The 17,464-nt window shown below is 40.7% G+C and overlaps 1 protein-coding gene across 5 annotated transcripts in view; it reads left to right on the plus strand.

Annotated features, from left to right (window-relative positions):
• KIF14 (kinesin family member 14) overlaps positions 1–17,464 on the plus strand; it is a 65,147-nt gene that overhangs the window by 21,259 nt on the left and 26,424 nt on the right. For all 5 annotated transcript variants that reach the window (XR_015550010.1, XR_015550009.1, XM_087424319.1 and 2 more), the window contains 8 exons: positions 572–719; positions 962–1,025; positions 3,473–3,657; positions 6,747–6,849; positions 7,646–7,806; positions 10,700–10,847; positions 11,340–11,492; positions 13,368–13,494. Coding sequence is in view for 3 of the 5 variants with exons in the window: in XM_087424319.1 (XP_087280445.1) it covers positions 572–719; positions 962–1,025; positions 3,473–3,657; positions 6,747–6,849; positions 7,646–7,806; positions 10,700–10,847; positions 11,340–11,492; positions 13,368–13,494 (1,089 nt within the window). In the remaining 2 variants the exon portion in view is untranslated. The remainder of the gene's footprint in view (positions 1–571; positions 720–961; positions 1,026–3,472; positions 3,658–6,746; positions 6,850–7,645; positions 7,807–10,699; positions 10,848–11,339; positions 11,493–13,367; positions 13,495–17,464) is intronic.

A 17,464-nucleotide genomic window follows, 5' to 3' on the forward strand; every position in this document is an offset into this window, starting at 1 on the left:
ACTTGGGTGCCTGCAAGGAATCTTGATTTGTACAGTTTTCTCTTTGCTTATGTGGAACTACCATCTTTTCCTACCCTTTTGTCCTCTGGCAGCAAAAGGTGAACAGACACTTCAGAGGGTGGGCCAGAGATGAATGAGTTTGCTATATTGTGGTTTTTCTTTCCATTTTGGATCCCCTCTCTTTTACAAATGGGACCGTTTTCATGAAAAATAAGTATCCTGGATTCCAGCATGAAAAACCTTTGATCCTTATCCCACATGTGTTTATAGTAAGGTTTATGTCTGTTGTCCCAGTGTAAGTAAGAGTGTCCCCTTTCTCAGTTTCTCACTTTGGACAGTGCATTATGTGGCGATCCTACTTAGGAGGGGGGAAATTCATTGATATAGGAGCACTTTTTCAGGCGAAGGCTAGGTAGAGATTTATAAGTAATGTAAGTAAAATAAAATTGATTTTTGCAAATATTCTACTTAGTAATATTTAAAACTTCAAATAAAATAGAAGATTGGAGGATTATGCCTACTGTGGACATATTACATGTTACTAATCATGCATCTTTTTACAAATATTTAGAATTGAAGGCAGAAATTGAAAAGCTAAAAGCTGCTCAAAGAAACAGTCGGAATATTGACCCTGAACAGTATAGGCTCTGTCGGCAAGAAATAACATCCTTAAGAATGAAACTGTATCAGCAGGAGAGACACATGGCAGAAATGCAAAGGTGGAATATATTTTAGGTGTTAAATGTGTTGCCTGGTGGGGGTGGAGAGAGAGGGGCTTAGGAGAGGTCTGTCTGTCTGTCTGTCTGTCTACCTACCTTCTGAAGAGTAGAGCTGCCCACCCCAGATTATCATATTTTAAATATTCCTAAGTGGCTTCCTCATCTTTATTGATTGTCTCTTGATTCCCAATCTTACGTATCAGGATGTTTTTGACTCTATTATTTCATTTGTCTTTGGAAAGATTATGGAGAGAGAAACTTAAACAAGCTGAAAAAAGAAAACTTCAAGAAACAGAAGAGTTACAGGTATCATTTCAACTTTCAAACTGATTTGAAAGTTAAAGAAGTATGCCAATAAGTATGTAAATTTAATTTCTCAAATACTTATTGGATCCTGACTCTGTACAAAGCAATACCATAGAGAATTGTTATAAAGAAATGTTAAGATCAGATTGTGATTGCTTAGAGCCCGTCAGCTGGTTGGAAAGTGAAAATATAAACAAACTGTCTGGTTCTATTCACTGTGGTTCAGCAAATAGTAAATGTTCATGCTGTGGCAGGCCTGGGGAGGCCAAGGTGAATGGAACATACTTTGGGCCTCAGAGAGCATGCGATCCAGAGGGAGGTTTACAAAATAGGTGACTGAAGTGCAGCGTGACTTGATGAGGCTGAACCGTGTGAAACTGCCATTTTTTAGGTAAATGGCATATGGTTCAACCTAGTGTAGTGGAAAGTGTATAAAAGGTAGAGAAACAGGAGAGAGGAAGGAATAATTAATATTGATGAAGATGGTTATTAAGGAGGACTTCAAAGAGAAAGGGATTACTAAGCAAGATTTTGTACAACCAGCAGGAAGTTGCTAGGCTAACGAGGTCCAAATTTCTAAGCAGAGGAATACCGTGTTCGAAAGCATGGAGGCACAGCACAGTGTGGTGTTCAGAGAATTAAGACGTTACAAATTAATGTTGGTGATGTTAGATGGAGAGAGATGTAAGATTCAGATCATGACGTAGGGAGGAACTTGAATTTAGGTAGAAGGGGAGCAACATGAGCAGACTTGAGTTTTGAGTAGATTCCTCTGGTGATAGTGTGAAAGATGGAGTTGAGGGAGGAAAGACTGATGATGGCAGGGCAAGGTACTTGTTTAGGAGGCTGTTGCTGCACTTAAGCTGACAGATGAGGAAAGATTGGAGTAAGGCAGTGGCCGTGGGAATGGGTGGTGGAGGCATGGGATTCAAGAGATAGAAAGGAGGTAACATTGAGAGGATCCCCTGGGGCTTTTTTCGGGGGGTGGGGTGGGACCTAGGTGTTGAGAGAAATGGAAAGTCAAGAATGACGCCCAGGTTTCTGAAATGTGTGCATGGCTTTGGGAAATTATGAGGTCTTGGTGCTGGAGAAAGAAGGGGCCAGATGATGTGGGTTGAGGAATGACTGAGAGATGAAGAGACAGAGCCGCACATACAGACTCTGAAAACCTTAGTGAGAAGTCTAGGAGTCAGGGGGCGCTGTGAGGCTGAGTCGAGAAGTTTTGTTTTTTTGTTTGATTTGTTTTTGTTTCTTTAAAGGATGGAAGAGACTTGAACATTTTTACAGGAATCAAAGCCCCTTAATGGAGATGTCCTAAAGCAGAATGGAGAGGACAGGTCAGGCTCAAAGGCGTTGGCAGTGAAGGAAACATTTCAGATGATTGGTAGGCGAGTCCTGTAAGAATTCAGAGGAGGGGGTGCAGATTTCCTTGGGAATGGCTAGTCCAGCTTCATAGAGGATGAGATTTGAGTTGCGTTTTGACGCATGGGTAAGATTTTGATGGGCAGAGAAAAAGAGGAGTGTGTTCTAGGAAGGGCGAATTGTATGAGAGTAAAGGTGGGAAAGTTTAAGGTGTGCTCAGAAGAGCGTGTGTGGATCAGTGTTATTGGAGCAAGGAGTTCGTATGAGGTCATAAGGAGATGAAATTGGAAGGGTATGTTATGGTTAGTTTATTAAGGACTTGATTTCCAGGCCAAGAAATGTGAGTTTTATCCCATAGGAAGTGGAAAGTCACTGAAAGTGTTTGACTGGGAACTGACATTTTGAGAATATCCTTTCAGGAGAATTAATTTGGTATAGGATGTAAGATGGACTGAAAACAGGAGGACATTGTTGATGGGGCAGTCAGACTGCAGTAGTTCAGATATGAGTTGATAAGGGTCTGAACTAAGGTGATGGCAATGAAGATGCAGCAAAAGGGATCGATCTTCTCTAAAGACAGCAGTTTAGTAAGAATAGGCACAATTTGGTGGTGATGGATTGATGAATGAGTGGGCTGAGGATGGCGAAGGACCAAGAAGGGTCAACATAACTCTGCAAGTCTAAGAAGTAATGATAATGATGGTAACAGTTACAGGGAAGTCACAAAGGAGAGATTCTAAGAAACTAACTTAGTGAGACTTCACATCGAGTGATTTTAATGTTTAACATAAACCATTTATTTTAAGTGAATTTAACAATTTCTTGGGCCGGCCCCGTGGCTTAGCGGTTAAGTGCGCGAGCTCTGCTGCTGGCGGCCCGGGTTCGGATCCCGGGTGCACACTGACGCACCGCTTCTCCAGCCATGCTGAGGCCGCGTCCCACATACAGCAACTAGAAGGATGTGCAGCTATGACATACGACTATCTACTGGGGCTTTGGGGGAAAAAATAAAAAAATAAAATTATAAAAAAAACAACAATTTCTTGCTTGTGGTTAAGGTTAATTTTTTTTCTGACTTTTACTAGAAAGCAGGAATTACATTTCAAATGGACAACCATTTGCCAAACCTCGTCAATCTCAATGAAGATCCTCAGCTATCAGAGATGCTGTTATATATGATAAAAGAAGGCATAACTACAGTTGGGAAACATAAGCCAAACTCCAGCCATGATATTCAGTTATCTGGGGTGCTGGTTGCTGATGATCATTGGTATGTTATTCTTCCCCCCAAATAAAAGGCACCTGTTCATTTTTCAGGAGGCTTCCATATCTTTGTGATGACGTGTGGTTTCCTTCACACAAGGCGTTCATTTGTACTGATTCTTTGGTATAATTCTTTAATGCATCTTTTAGCCAGGAAAAACAGACGTTCTGAGTGTTTTGTAAGGACGGTAGGCCAGTTACTCTCAATACAGGGTACAAGGTAGTCATGCTCTCTATTTTTGTTTTGGTGTACATGATCTGCTGGCTGAGGGATAATTTCTTGGAATTGTGATCATAGGCATGAAAGTAAATTTCTATCTATCTTATATGGCAGGATTTTTGGTTGGATTGACAAATTTAAATGTTTTGTTTCATGTGAATTTCATTCACATGAATTGAATACTATATGTATTGTTGGGATGATAGAATATGTAGACTTTCTTGTCTCCACATTATGTTTTCAAGATTTATCCATATTGATGCTCTTTCATTTTCACTGCTGTATTCTATTGTATGAATTTATCTATCTTTCATATTATTACAATCTATTTTGTTGATAGACATTTGGGTTGCTTCTGATTTTTTGCTACCACAACATTGCTGAGTACTCTTGTGCATGTCTCCTGGTACACATGTGAGGAGTTTCTCCACAGTGAGTTTCCCAGATGATGAACTGAGATATGAGCCCTCTAGGCAGCCAATGGGAACTTCGGAGGCCTGACCTGACAGACAGTCATGTCTAGTTGTGGGCAGCCTTTCTATTTACCCTAGTGTGCTATACAAATGTTATGATTTTCTAATTATGCTGCAATAATAATGATTTTAAAGGTTTGGGAAGCACTCTTAAACTATATGTCTAAGAGTATTTGAAATATTAGGTTGTAGGATATGTGTATGTTCAACTTTACTTGGTAATTTCAAATTGTTTTCCAAAATGATTATCAGTTTCTATTCCAGTTGGCTTTGAGGGTACCTATTACTCCACATCCTTGCCAACACTTAGTACTGCTGGACTTTAGTTTATGCCAGTCAGGTGGACGTGAAAAGGTATCTCACTGAGGCTTCATTCTGCATTTCTTTGACTAATAATCTTTTCATTTATTCACTGGCCATTTTAGTTTGCTGTTCTGTGACTTGCCTGTTCCTGTCTTTTGTCCATTTTTCAATTGGATTTTTTGTTTTTTTCCTAGTGATTTGTAGCAGTTCTTTATATATTCTGGTTGCCAAGCCTTTGTGAGTTTTATGTGTTGCAAATACCTTTTTTCCAGTGTGTGGCTCATCTTTTCACCCTCTGGTGGTGCCTTTTGGTGGATCGAAGTTCCTAGTTTTATTGTAGTACATGGCATCAATCTTTTCCTTTACGGTTGTCAATTTTTGTGTCTTGTTTAAGACATAGTTTCTACGTTGAGGTCATGGAGATGTTCTCCTAAATTTTCTTCTAGATGTTTTGAAGTTTTGCTTTCACATTTAAGTCCTTAAGTAGTCTGGAATTTTTTGGTGTGAAGTAGAGATGTAAATTCATTTATTTTCCATGTGAATAACCAATTCTGCCAGTACCATATATTAAATAGTATATTGCTTCTTTTGTGATCTGCAGTGTTCATATAAAAAAGTTCCAAAAATATGGGAGTCTTAATTACTTGAGCTTTCTGATAAGTCTTTCTATTAGCTATGTTCTCGGTTCCTTTGGCTCTTCTATTATTAATTGTTTTCTATAACAAATACAGTATGATTTACACCAAGGCTCTGACTCTCAAGGAGTTGAGAGTCCAGCAGGGCACGAGGAAGCCCTCTGCCTGGTACTCAGTATTTCCCATTTTAGTCACTCCTCAGGGTTTGTCTTACTTACTAGACTGTGAACTGTGTGAGAGCTGGTTTTCTGCCTGTCCTCACTGCTGAGACATAACTGGCTGGTGGGGGCTCAGTGAATAAAAGGACTTCTGTACCCGTCAACGTGTATTAATGTTAGATGGGTCTCACATACTTAGTGCTTAAAAGTAAGAAGAAGGAAGAGTTCACGTCTAGCTTGAGCCCTAAAGAGAAGCTTCTTAGGGAGCTCTGGCATTTCAGTTGGGCCTTGAAGGGTGGCAGAGATGAGGGAGAGGACGTCCTCTGCTACAGGGATGGCTCAGACAAAGGAGGGAAGCCCATACTAGGGCTAATTCAGGTGGGCTGCTTACAGGGAAGTAGTGGTGCATGAGGAAGGTGAGTGATTGAAGCCAGACTGGGGGGTCCAGAATGCTAGGCTGAGGAGTTTGATGACAGAGTAGATAGAATTAGGAGAGGGCAGGGCTCAGAACCAGTAGATGTGGTTAAGACTCGAGACTTGTGGGAGGGGTGTATTGCCTGGGGGTGAGCGGTTCTTCCCAGGTACTCTTCTCTAGATGCTGTGAGTGAACTGTCACTCTTGAATTATAATCAACAGCCAGACGTGTTTGGTTAGGACTCATCCAGTTAATCCAAGATGAATTGGACTTTGGAGTTCCTTTCCTGGTCTCTGAATAAAAAGACTCAGAGGAATATATAGCATTTTTAGCTGGTTTTCCACAGTGTCATCTTATCGTCAGGGTCAGTTATTAGATGACTAAGGAGTGTACTGTGATCTGCATGCTTTTCCTTCTTTTGTGATGCTCCACTTTTCATGAGAGGAAAGTGTTTGTTGTTCATTCGTTTATTAAAACTCATGTATAACCAGAAAGTTAGAAAAGCAAAAAAAAAAAACACTTAAAATTGTTCCGTTTATGGGTAAACCATTGTCAATATTTTAATATATTTTTTTCTTTGGATTTTTTAAATTCATTTTTGGGGAGAGGGAGGAGGTTGGTCTTTTTTTTTTTAAAGTAGTTATAATCAAAATACATACAATGAAAATTCTTCCCACTGCTGGTGGATAGAATTGCTAGAGAGGCCAGGCTTTTTCACCAAAACTTCAAAATCTAGTTGGAGGAAAATAAGGGAATTTTAAATCATTGTTGTCACAAATGGATATGAAACTTGACACCAAAGCAATAACCCAAGAAGGATTATCTCATATTGCCTTTTTCTCACTTTTTAGTCTGTTCTGTTATTTTAACAATGTGCCTCCTATCTTAACAGTACTATCAAAAGTTTTGGTGGGACAGTGAGTATTGTCCCAGTTGGGGAAGCAAAGACATATGTAAACGGAAAACGTATTTTGGAACCCACAGTATTACATCATGTAAGTTGGCTGGTGCTAAAATGTAAGAAATTGTTTGACTTTGGGCAAGTTGTTAATGTTTTGAGTCCTAGTTTTCTCCTCTGTAAAATATGGTAATGAGCTAGATTAAGGACTTGCCAGTTGTAAAATTCTCTTTCCTGTTATCTTGTTAATTGCTTTCCTTTGTCCAAAGACAAAAGATATATCACTATGAACCAGTACCTGAGGAGCTGACCACTGACAGCATTGTATGTGTGTGGTAAAGAGCTGGGCTCTGGACTCAGGCCAGACAGGGTTGAAGCCCCGACCCTGCCATCTGCCGTATGACCTTTGGAAAGTTATTTCACTGGGATGATTGTAATATTGACATTAGGAGAACAGGCATAAACCAGTCTGTTGCAGGCAAACCAAGACATGTGGTCACTTCACGTATGTCCTGTCTTTCAGGGGTAAGGGAGGATTAAATGCAGTCATTCATGTGTAGTTCTTAACACCATGTCTGCAAATAGGAAGCTCAGTGAACGCTCACGATTGCTCGTATTAAGCTCTGTGCTCTTTAGTTTCCTCATACCTGACGTCGGGATGATAGCATGTATCTCATTGAGTTGTTGAGAGATGGAAATGTGATAACGTGTACATAAAGCGTTTGACGCAGTTCTTGGCACATGGAAAGTATTTAATAAATGTTAGTTGCTATGATATTTATGTTTATCATTAATAATACTAGACTATAGTGAATTATTGAGTGTGATGATTTGTCCCATGTGATTTTTTGGTTCAGACTCATCTCAAGTGGTAAATTTTGTGTGTGCCTTAGGGTGATCGGGTGATTCTTGGTGGAGATCATTATTTTAGATTGAATCATCCAGTAGAAGTCCGGAAAGGAAAAAGACCATCCAATAGAGATACTCTTATGAGCGAGGGTCCAAAAGACTTTGAATTTGCAAAAAATGAGTTGCTCATGGCACAGAGAGCACAGTAAGTATTATTGCTGCAGCGACATGTAAGTATATGGGGGAGATCTGCAGAGAGAGTTAATCCCATTGCGCGAGGCTGCAGTCTTTCAGGTTCACGCTCTGGGTGCTGGTTTCTCATGACGTAATCTTTTCTCTTGGTACGTTCATTCATTCAACAGACGTTTACTGGGCAGATATTATGTGTCTCTCCGTGTACTCGATGCTGGGAATACACAGAATAATTGAAAGTTAGCTCCTGCACTGGAGGAATTCCTCATCTCCTGGAGCTGGCAGATAGACAGTTGTGACTGTCCCGACAGAGTCCCGCACTGTGTGACTCGTATGGAGTGACTCCTGGCCCCAACCAGGGATCCGCCAAGGGTTCCAGAGGATGAGAAGACATCCCCTGGAATGGAGTCCCTGGAGACTGTTAGAAGTTAGCCAGGAAGACTGGGGAGCATATCTGGGGTTTTCTTTTCTTTTCTTTTTTTTTTTTGTGAGGGAAATCAGCCCTGAGCTAACATCCATGCTAATCCTCCTCTTTTTGCTGAGGAAGACCAGCTCTGAGCTAACACCTATTGCCAATCCTCCTCCTTTTTTTCTTTCCCAAAGCCCCAGTAGATAGTTGTATGTCATAGTTGCACAGCCTTCTAGTTGCTGTATGTGGGAAGCGGCCTCGGCATGGCTGGAGAAGCGGTGCGTCCGTGCGCGCCCGGGATCCAAACCCCGGCTGCCAGTAGCGGAGCGCGTGCACTTAAGCCGCCAAGCCACCGGGCCGGCCCATGGGGTTTTCTTTTCTTCTTGTGCCTAGTTGCAGCTCATGCAATACTGTAGAATTTCTGATTTAAGGAGTATCCTTGTAAACTAAATGGTAAAGTATGCATAAATAAAATGCTAAAGAGTTTGGAGTTTATCTTAAAGGATGTGGAATCATTAATGAATTTTAAGCAGACGTGAGGCAGATATGGTCAGAATCACGTTTTAGAGAGACCACTGTGAGCCAAGTCCGGAGAGTGGACAGAGGTGGAGTAGGATTGCGGGCCGCAGGTGCAGTTCAGAGGCGCCTGCCATCAGATGAGTGTAGTGAGGTCCAGAAGGAGGGATTCTAAGGAGGGAGAGTCAGCAAGTCCTGATGACTAAAGAGGAAGCAGAGAGGAGGCGTCAAGAACGACTAGTATAGGCTGGAATCATCTTGCTCTGTCACCCTGAAAAAGTTGATCTTGCTTTTGCCTTCTTTTTTTTAAATTGTGGTACAGTATACATAGCATAAAATTCACCATTTTAACCATTTTTCAGTGTACAGTTCAACAATATTAAGTACATTCACATCCTTGTGCAGCCATCACCACCATCCATGTCCAAAACTTTTTCATCATCCCAAACCGCGAACCTCTGTCCCCGTTATACACTAATTCTCTATTCTCCCATGGCCCCCAGGCCCTGGTAACCATTGGCCCTCTTTCTTTTGACATTATATTTCCAGTAAAATTGGGAATGGTAATTTCTATAAAGTGCACTTGCTAAAGCATTGATTTTATTTATTTATTTATTTTCTGAGGAAGATCAGCCCTGAGCTAACATCCATGCCAATCCTCCTCTTTTTGCTGAGGAAGACTGGCCCTGAGCTAACATCTGTGCTGATCTTCCTTTACTTTATGTGGGACGCTGCCTCAGCATGGCCAGACCAGCGGTGCATCGGTGCGCGCCCGGGATCCCAACCTGGGCTGCCAGCAGCAGAGCGTGTGCACTTAACTGCTATGCCATGGGGCCGGCCCCTGAAGCATTGATTTTATTGGGAAGAAAGAAGCTTTTAGTTTTCTATAATCGTTGATTCTTTTTTTTTTTTTTTATAATTTTATTTATTTGTTTTTTCCCCCAAAGCCCCAGTAGATAGTTGTATGTCATAGCTGCACATCCTTCTAGTTGCTGTATGTGGGACGCGGCCTCAGCATGGCCGGAGAAGCGGTGCGTCGGTGCGCACCCGGGATCCGAACCCGGGTCGCCAGCAGCGGAGCGCGCGCGCTTAACCGCTCAGCCACGGGGCCGGCCCTATAATCGTTGATTCTTTTCCTTCTGTATATTGAAGAGTGACAAAGCTAATTTAAGGGGCCAGCCCGGTGGCGCACGCGGTTAAGTGCGTGTGCTCTGCTGCAGCAGCCCAGGGTTCGCCGGTTCGGATCCTGGACGCCCACCGATGCACTGCTTGGCAAGCCATGCTGTGGCGGCGTCCCATATAAAGTAGAGGAAGATGGGCACGGATGTTAGCCCAGGGCCAGTCTTCCTCAGCAAAAAAAGAGGAGGATTGGCAGATGTTAGCACAGGGCTGATCTCCTCACTGAAAGAAAAAAAAAAAAAAGCTAATTTAATGTTTTGACTTATCAAAATGCCAAATTATTATAGATGGTTGAAAATATATGGTGCAGTTTCTGCTTTATCAGCTCTTGTAGCATGTGCTTCTAGAGTTGTTTCAATAGTTTCCTAATCTGTGACCTAAACATGAATTGAAAGATATGGATATATGAAATATAATTTCTGCTCTAACCATTGTTAGTTTAACATAGAATACCCTTATTCTGGGGCTGGCCCAGCGGCATAGTGATTAAGTTTGCTCGCTGTGCTTCGGTGGCCCCGGGTTCACAGCTTCTGATGCCGGGCGTGGACCAACGCACCACTTGTCAAGCCATGCTGTGGAGGCATCCCATATAAAGTAGAGTAAGATGGGCACGGATGTTAGCCCGGGGCCAACAGTTCTAAAGCTAATAAATATTTAAGAACACTATCGACAGAATGTCAGAAATTACATTTTAAGATTTAAATTTTTGTATAATGGAAAACATTTTAATATGATTGAGAACTATTATGGTATATAAAGAATTGGTGACGATGTACCCTATAAATATTTTGCTGCTTTGTAGACTTGAAGAAGAAATAAAAGAGGCACAGTTGAAAGCAAAGGAAGAAATGATGCAAGGAATCCAAATTGCCAAAGAAATGGCTCAGCAAGAGCTTTCTTCTCAAAAAGCTGCGTATGAAAGCAAAATAAGAGCCCTGGAGGCAGAACTGGTAGGAGGCACTTGGTTATCCTTTCTCTGCTGGTGCGCCCCGCGTGCCGTGCTGGCTGCAAGATGGGGCATGTAGCTGTGAGGGAACGGGAGGGTCAACCAGTCGAGTCAGGCCCAGCGAGTCTCGGCCTGCTTTAGTTTTACTTGGTCAGCAAGTTGTAGAAGACCTGTGGCTGCCGGCCGGAGAAGGAAAGTGAGGAGCCTCCGTCCTCCAGCCGCAGGAGCCACTGCCATCTCCAGGGTTCCCAGGCGATCTCTCGATCCTGGAAACCCGCCTTAGACGAGAACGCTCCGAAAGGCTGGCCAGCGATCCTGATGTTTAGTTAGGTTAGTCAGCCTGAATGAGGTAGGGAAGCTAGAGAGCAACCTGTTAGTGAGTCAAGTTCTCGTGCACTGAGTAAAGAAGGGGGCTTGTGTACTTTTTTGGTATCATTTTTGAAAAAAATCCTTTGTACTTTTTGCCTTACTCATTTTTTATTATTGCTCTTTAAAGAAAGAAGAGTCTCAAAGGAAGAAATTGCAGGAATTAAGTAACCAAAAGGCTAATCACAAAATTGAGGAGTTAGAAGAGGCAAAGCAGCGGCTTGAGCAGGAGATATGTGTCAACAAGAAGCGGTTAGAAATGGAGACTTTGGCTACGAAACAGGTAATTTCATGTTATTGCTAGTTTATGCTATTTTGAGGAGAAGCTAGATTTATTTTAAGAACTTACGGTATCTTGACAAGAGATGGCCAAACCCAGGTGTGCAGATGAGAAGGGCTCTTCTTGCCTGAGACCTTCCGTCCTGGTGCTGCTCACACGTCAGCACACACAGGCTTTGAGAGAGCCAGAGCTAGTGTTTCCATTAGTTCCATTCCAGATTTCTCTCTTGATGCATCCGCAACTATCGTGATCCGTCATGCCAGATAACATAAAGGAGGGAAACAATGCTGGGGCGTCCTCCACAGAAGGAGGAGAGGCCGAGCTCTCGCACTGGTCACACCCTGACAGCACAGTGAAGCATTGTCTGCCCGTGGAAAGAGGGCCAGCGGACACTTGCCTGAGTAGCTGCTAGGAGAATTCACAGGAGGGCGTCTGTGCCCTGTCTTACGAGCTCAGGCGTTGGCTCTTGTCATCTCACTGAGGACGGAGGCGTCTTTCAAGGGCCGACTCACATTAACCAAGTTCACAAGACCGAAGCATAAAACCTGAATGTCAACATGTTACTACCTTCAGTCAACCTTCTGTCAACCTTTTAGGCCATTCTTTGTCTTTGTAATAGTGCTTTTCTTTTTTTTTTTTTTTTTTTTTTAAGATTTTATTTTTATTTATTTTTTCCCCCCAAAGCCCCAGTAGATAGTTGTATGTCATAGCTGCACATCCTTCTAGTTGCTGTATGTGGGACTCGGCCCCAGGATGGACGGAGAAGTGGTGCCTCGGTGCGCGCCCGGTATCCGAACCCGGGCCACCAGCATCGGAGCGCGCGCACTTAACTGCCAAGCCACGGGGCAGGCCCCTGTAATAGTGCTTTTCAAGATGCGATCCTTAGACCTCATCAGCATCACCTGTTAGAAATGCAGGTTCTTAGGCCCCACTCCAGAACCACTGAATCAGAAACTCCGGTGGTGGGGCCCGAATCTGTTTTAACAGGTTCTGCAGGGGGTTCTGATGAATGCTAAAGTTTGGAGCCACTGTTTTAATCTCTGCTTTGATTCCTTATATCTCAAGGTTAAAGTTTTAATCTCAACTGGCAATTTTTTTTTACCCAAGTTTGTGGTGGGGGTGGGAGTTGGGGTGGAAGAAAATACTCCTAGTAACCAGAGTACTGATACTATAATGTGGTGATAATACCTGTATTGGCCAGCTGTAGAGCACAAAGGCTAGTGAACCACCTCAGAGAGCAAAAACATAGAACTGTCTAATTCTTGAAAACAGTGATATAATGGGCTGTTATAGGCTTATTTGTGTCAAATGAGGTTTTTTCGTATCTTTTAAATTTAACTTTTTTCTTTAGTCCACAGATGTTCTTGAGTGTGGGCTTTTTTGAGTAGTTTTTTTTTATTATTAAGGTTTTTATGCTTCCTACCAATTGGAAGAAAGATTAATCTATGTCATCAAAAATTCCTAATGATTTTGTTGTGGGGGGAAAAATAGTTTTCTAAAAATATTTTATAAATTTTGTTTTTTTCTGAGGAAGATTTGCTCAGAGCTAACAACTGTTGCCAATCTTCCTCTATTTTATATGTGGGCCACTACCATAGCATGGCTGCTGATGAGTGGTGTGGGTCCGTGCCTGGGATCTGAACCCAGGCTGCTGAAGCAGAGTGCGCTGAACTTAACCACTAGGCCACAGGACTGGCCCATAAATCATTTTTTAAAGGCCTTTTATGCTCAATAAAACATGTTAAACATGTATGCTTGATAAAACATGTACTTTAAAATGAGACTTAATAATAGTGTGTTACCATTATCAATCAAGTTTTATAATTTCTCTCTTTGCATGTTCTCATGTATGGGTCTATATGAATGACTATTAATTAGGCCTTAGAAGACCACAGCATCCGCCATGCAAGAATTCTGGAAGCTTTAGAAACTGAGAAGCAAAAAATTGCTAAAGAAGTACAAATTCTACAGCAAAATCAGAGTAATAGGGACAAAACTTTTACAAGTGAGTATATAACGATTTTAGTGGCATTTTCTGAAGTTATGTATGTTATTTCATGTAATTACTAAAATGTTAGAGGTAGTTGCCTTTGTGTATTCAAAACGTTTCATTCTAGATGTTGCTGACTTTTCTGGATCCAAATTTGTATGAATGATTGTTTTTAGACTATTCCGTTTTTAGAATGTTTAGGTATAAAAGCAAATAGTAAACAAAATTCCAAGTATTTTAATGTGTAACATGTTTTTTTTAAATTGACGTCATAATAGTTTATAACATTGTGAGATTTCAGTTGGGCATTATTATTTGTCAGTCACCATATAAATACACCCCTTCACCCCTTGTGCCCATCCCCCAAACCCCTTCCCCCTGGTAACCCCCAAACTGTTCTCTCTGTCTGTGTGTGAGTTTATATTCCACATATGAGTGGAGTCATACGGTGTTTGTCTCTTTCTCTGGCTTATTTCACTTAACATAATACCCTCTAGGTCCATCCATGTTGTTGCAAATGGGACTATTTTGTCTTTTTTTATGGCTGAATAGTATTCCATTATATATATATACCACATCTTCTTTATCCAGTCATCTGTCAAGGGATGCTTGGGTTGCTTCCACTTCTTGGCTATAGTGAATAATGCTGCAATGAACATAGGGTTGCATAAGCCTCTTTGGATTCTTGATTTCAACTTCTTTGGATAAATACCCAGAAATGGGATAGCTGGATCGTAAGGTATTTCTATTTTTATTTTTATTTATTTATTTATTTTTGTGAGGGAGATTAGCGCTGAGTTAACATCCGATGCCAATCCTCCTCTTTTTGCTGAGGAAGATTGGCCCTGGGCTAACATCCGTGCCCGTCTTCCTCTACTTTATATGAGATGCCGCCACAGCATTGCTTGACAAGCGGTGCGTCAGTCCAATCCCGGGATCAGAACGTGTGAACCCCGGGCCGCTGAAGCGGAGTGCATGAACTTAACTGCTATGCCACTCTATTTTTAATTTTTTGAGGAATCTCCATACTGTTTTCCATAGAGGCTGCACCAGTTTACATTCCCACCAGCAGTGAATGAGGGTTCCCTTTTCTCCACATCCTCTCCAACATTTGTTATTTTTTGTCTTGGTGATTGTAGCCATTCTCACGGGTGTAAGGTGATATCTTAGTGTAGTTTTGATTTGAATTTTGGTGATGATTAGTGATGTTGAACATCTTTTGATGTGCCTCTTGGCCATCTATATATCTTCCTTGGAAAAATGTCTGTTCATATCCTCCGCCCCTTTTGTGATTGGGTTATTTCTTTTTTTGTGGTTCAGTTGTATGAGTTCTTTATATATTATGGAGATTAACCCCTTGTGAGATATATGATTTGCAAATATTTTCTCCCAGTTGATGGGTTGTCTTTTCATTTTGATCCTGGTTTCCTTTGCCTTGCAGGAGCTCTTTAGTCTGATGAAGTCCCACTTGTTTATTTTTTCTCTTGTTTCCCTTATCCGAGTAGACATGGAATTTGAGAAGATCCCTCTAAGACCGATGTCAAAGAATGTTCTGCCTGTATTTTCTTCCAGGAGTTTTATAGTTGCAGGTCTTACCTTCAAGTCTCTGATCCATTTTGAGTTAATTTTTGTGTGTGGTGAAAGATAATGGTCTACTTTTGCATGTGGCTGTCCAGTTTTCCCAGCACCATTTATTGAAGAGACTTTCCTTTCTCCACTGTATGTTCTTAGCTCCTTTGTTGAAGGTTAGCTGTCTGTATATGTGTGGTTTTATTTCTGGACTTTTAATTCTGTTCCATTGATCTGTATGTCTGTTTTTGTACCAGTACCATGCTGTTTTGATTATTATAGCTTTGTAGTATATTTTGAAGTCAGGGATTGTGATGCCTCCAGCTTTGTTCTTTTTTCTGAGGATTGCTTTAGCTATTTGGGGTCTTTTGTTGCCCCATATGAATTTTAGTATTCTTTGTTCTATTTCCGTGAAGAATGTCATTGGGATTCTGATTGGGATTGCATTGAATCTGTAGATTGCTTTAGGTAATGTGGACATTTTAACTATGTTTATTCTTCCAATCCATGTGCATGGGATATCTTTCCATTTCTTTATGTCATCATCAATTACTTTCAATAATGTCTTATAGTTTTCATTGTATAGGTCTTTCACCTCCTTGCTTAAATTTATTCCTGGATATTTAATTCTTTTTTTGTGATTGTCAATGGGATTGTATTCTCAAGTTCTCTTTCAGTTAGTTTGTTATTAGAGTATAGAAATGTAACTGATTTTTGTAAGTTGATTTTGTACCCTGCAAATTGCTGTAGTTGTTGATTATTTCTAATAGTTTTCCGATGGATTCTTCAGGGTTTTCTATATATAAAATCATGTCGTCTGCAAACAGTGCGAGTTTCACTTCTTCATTACCTATTTGGATTCCTTTTATTCCTTTTTCTTGCTAATTACTCTGGCCAGAACCTCCAGTACTATGTTGAATAAGAATGGCAAGAGTGCACCCTTGTCTTGTGCCTGTTCTCAGAGGGATGACTTTCAGTTTTTCCCCATTGAGTATGATATTGGCTGTGAGTTTGTCATATATGGCTTATATTATGTTGAGGTACTTTCCTTTTATACCTATTTTGTTGAGAGTTTTTATCATAAATGGATGTTGGATCTTGTCAAATGCTTTCTCTGCATCTCTTGAGATGATCATGTGGTTTTTAGTCCTCATTTTGTTAATGTGGTGTATCACATTGATTGATTTGCAGATGTTGAACCATCCCTGTGTCTCTGGTATAAATCCCACTTGAGGATGGTGTATGATCTTTTTAATGTATTGCTGTATTCAGTTTGCCAATATTTTCTTGAGGATTTTTGCATCTATGTTCATCAGCAATATTGGCCTGTAATTTTCCTTCTTTGTATGGTCCTTGTCTGGCTTTGGTATCAGAGTGATGTTGGCCTCATAGAATGTGTTAGGAAGTGTTCCATCTTCCTCTACTTTTTGGAAATAGTTTGAGAAGGATAGGTATTAAATCGTCTCTGAATGGTTGGTAAAATTCTCCAGAGAAGCCGTCTGGTCCCGGACTTTTATTTTTTGGGAGATTTTTTATTACTGTTTCAATCTCTTTACTTGTGATTGGTCTATTCAGATTCTCTATTTCTTCTTGATTCAGTTTTGGGAGGTTGTGTGAGTCTAAGAATTTGTCCATTCCTTCTAGATTGTCCAGTTTGTTGGCATGTTGTTTTTCATAGTATTCTCTTATAATCCTTTGTATTTCTGTGATATCCATTGTAATTTCTCCTCTTTCATTTCTAATTTTATTTATTTGAGCCTTCTCTTTTTCCTGGTGAGTCTGGCTAAGGGTTTGTCAATTTTGTTTATCTTCTCAAAGAACTAGCTTTTAGTTTCACTGATCCTTTCTACTGTTTTTTTGGTTTCAATTTCATTTATTTCTGCTCTAATTTTTATTATTTCCCTCCTTCTGCTGACTTTGTTTCTTCTTTTTCTAGTTCTGTTAGGTGTAGTTTAAGATTGCTTATTTGGGATTTTTCTTGTTTGTTAAGGTGGGCCTGTATTGCTATGAATTTCCCTCTCAGGACTGCTTTTGCTGCATCCCATATGAGTTGGTATGGGGTATTTTCATTTTCATTTGTTGCCAGATATTCTTTGATTTCTCCTGTAATTTCTTCAGTGATCCATTGGTTGTTCAGTAGCATGTTGTTTAGTCTCCACATCTTTGTCACTTTCCCAGTTTTTTTCTTGTAGTTGATTTCTAGTTTCATAGCATTATGGTTGGAAAAGATGCTTGTTATGATTTCAATCTTCTTAAATTTATAGAAGTTTGCCTTGTTTCCCAACATATGGTCTATCCTTGAGAATGTTCTATGCGCCCTTGAGAAGGATGTGTAATCCGCTCTTTTTGGATGGAGTGCTCTATATATGTCTATTAAGTCCATCTGGTCTAGTTTTTCATTTGAGTCCACTATTTC

Source organism: Ceratotherium simum, chromosome 36, assembly GCF_057802395.1.
Source record: "Ceratotherium simum simum isolate JZ-2026a chromosome 36, ASM5780239v1, whole genome shotgun sequence".
NCBI classification, from domain to species: domain Eukaryota; kingdom Metazoa; phylum Chordata; class Mammalia; order Perissodactyla; family Rhinocerotidae; genus Ceratotherium; species Ceratotherium simum.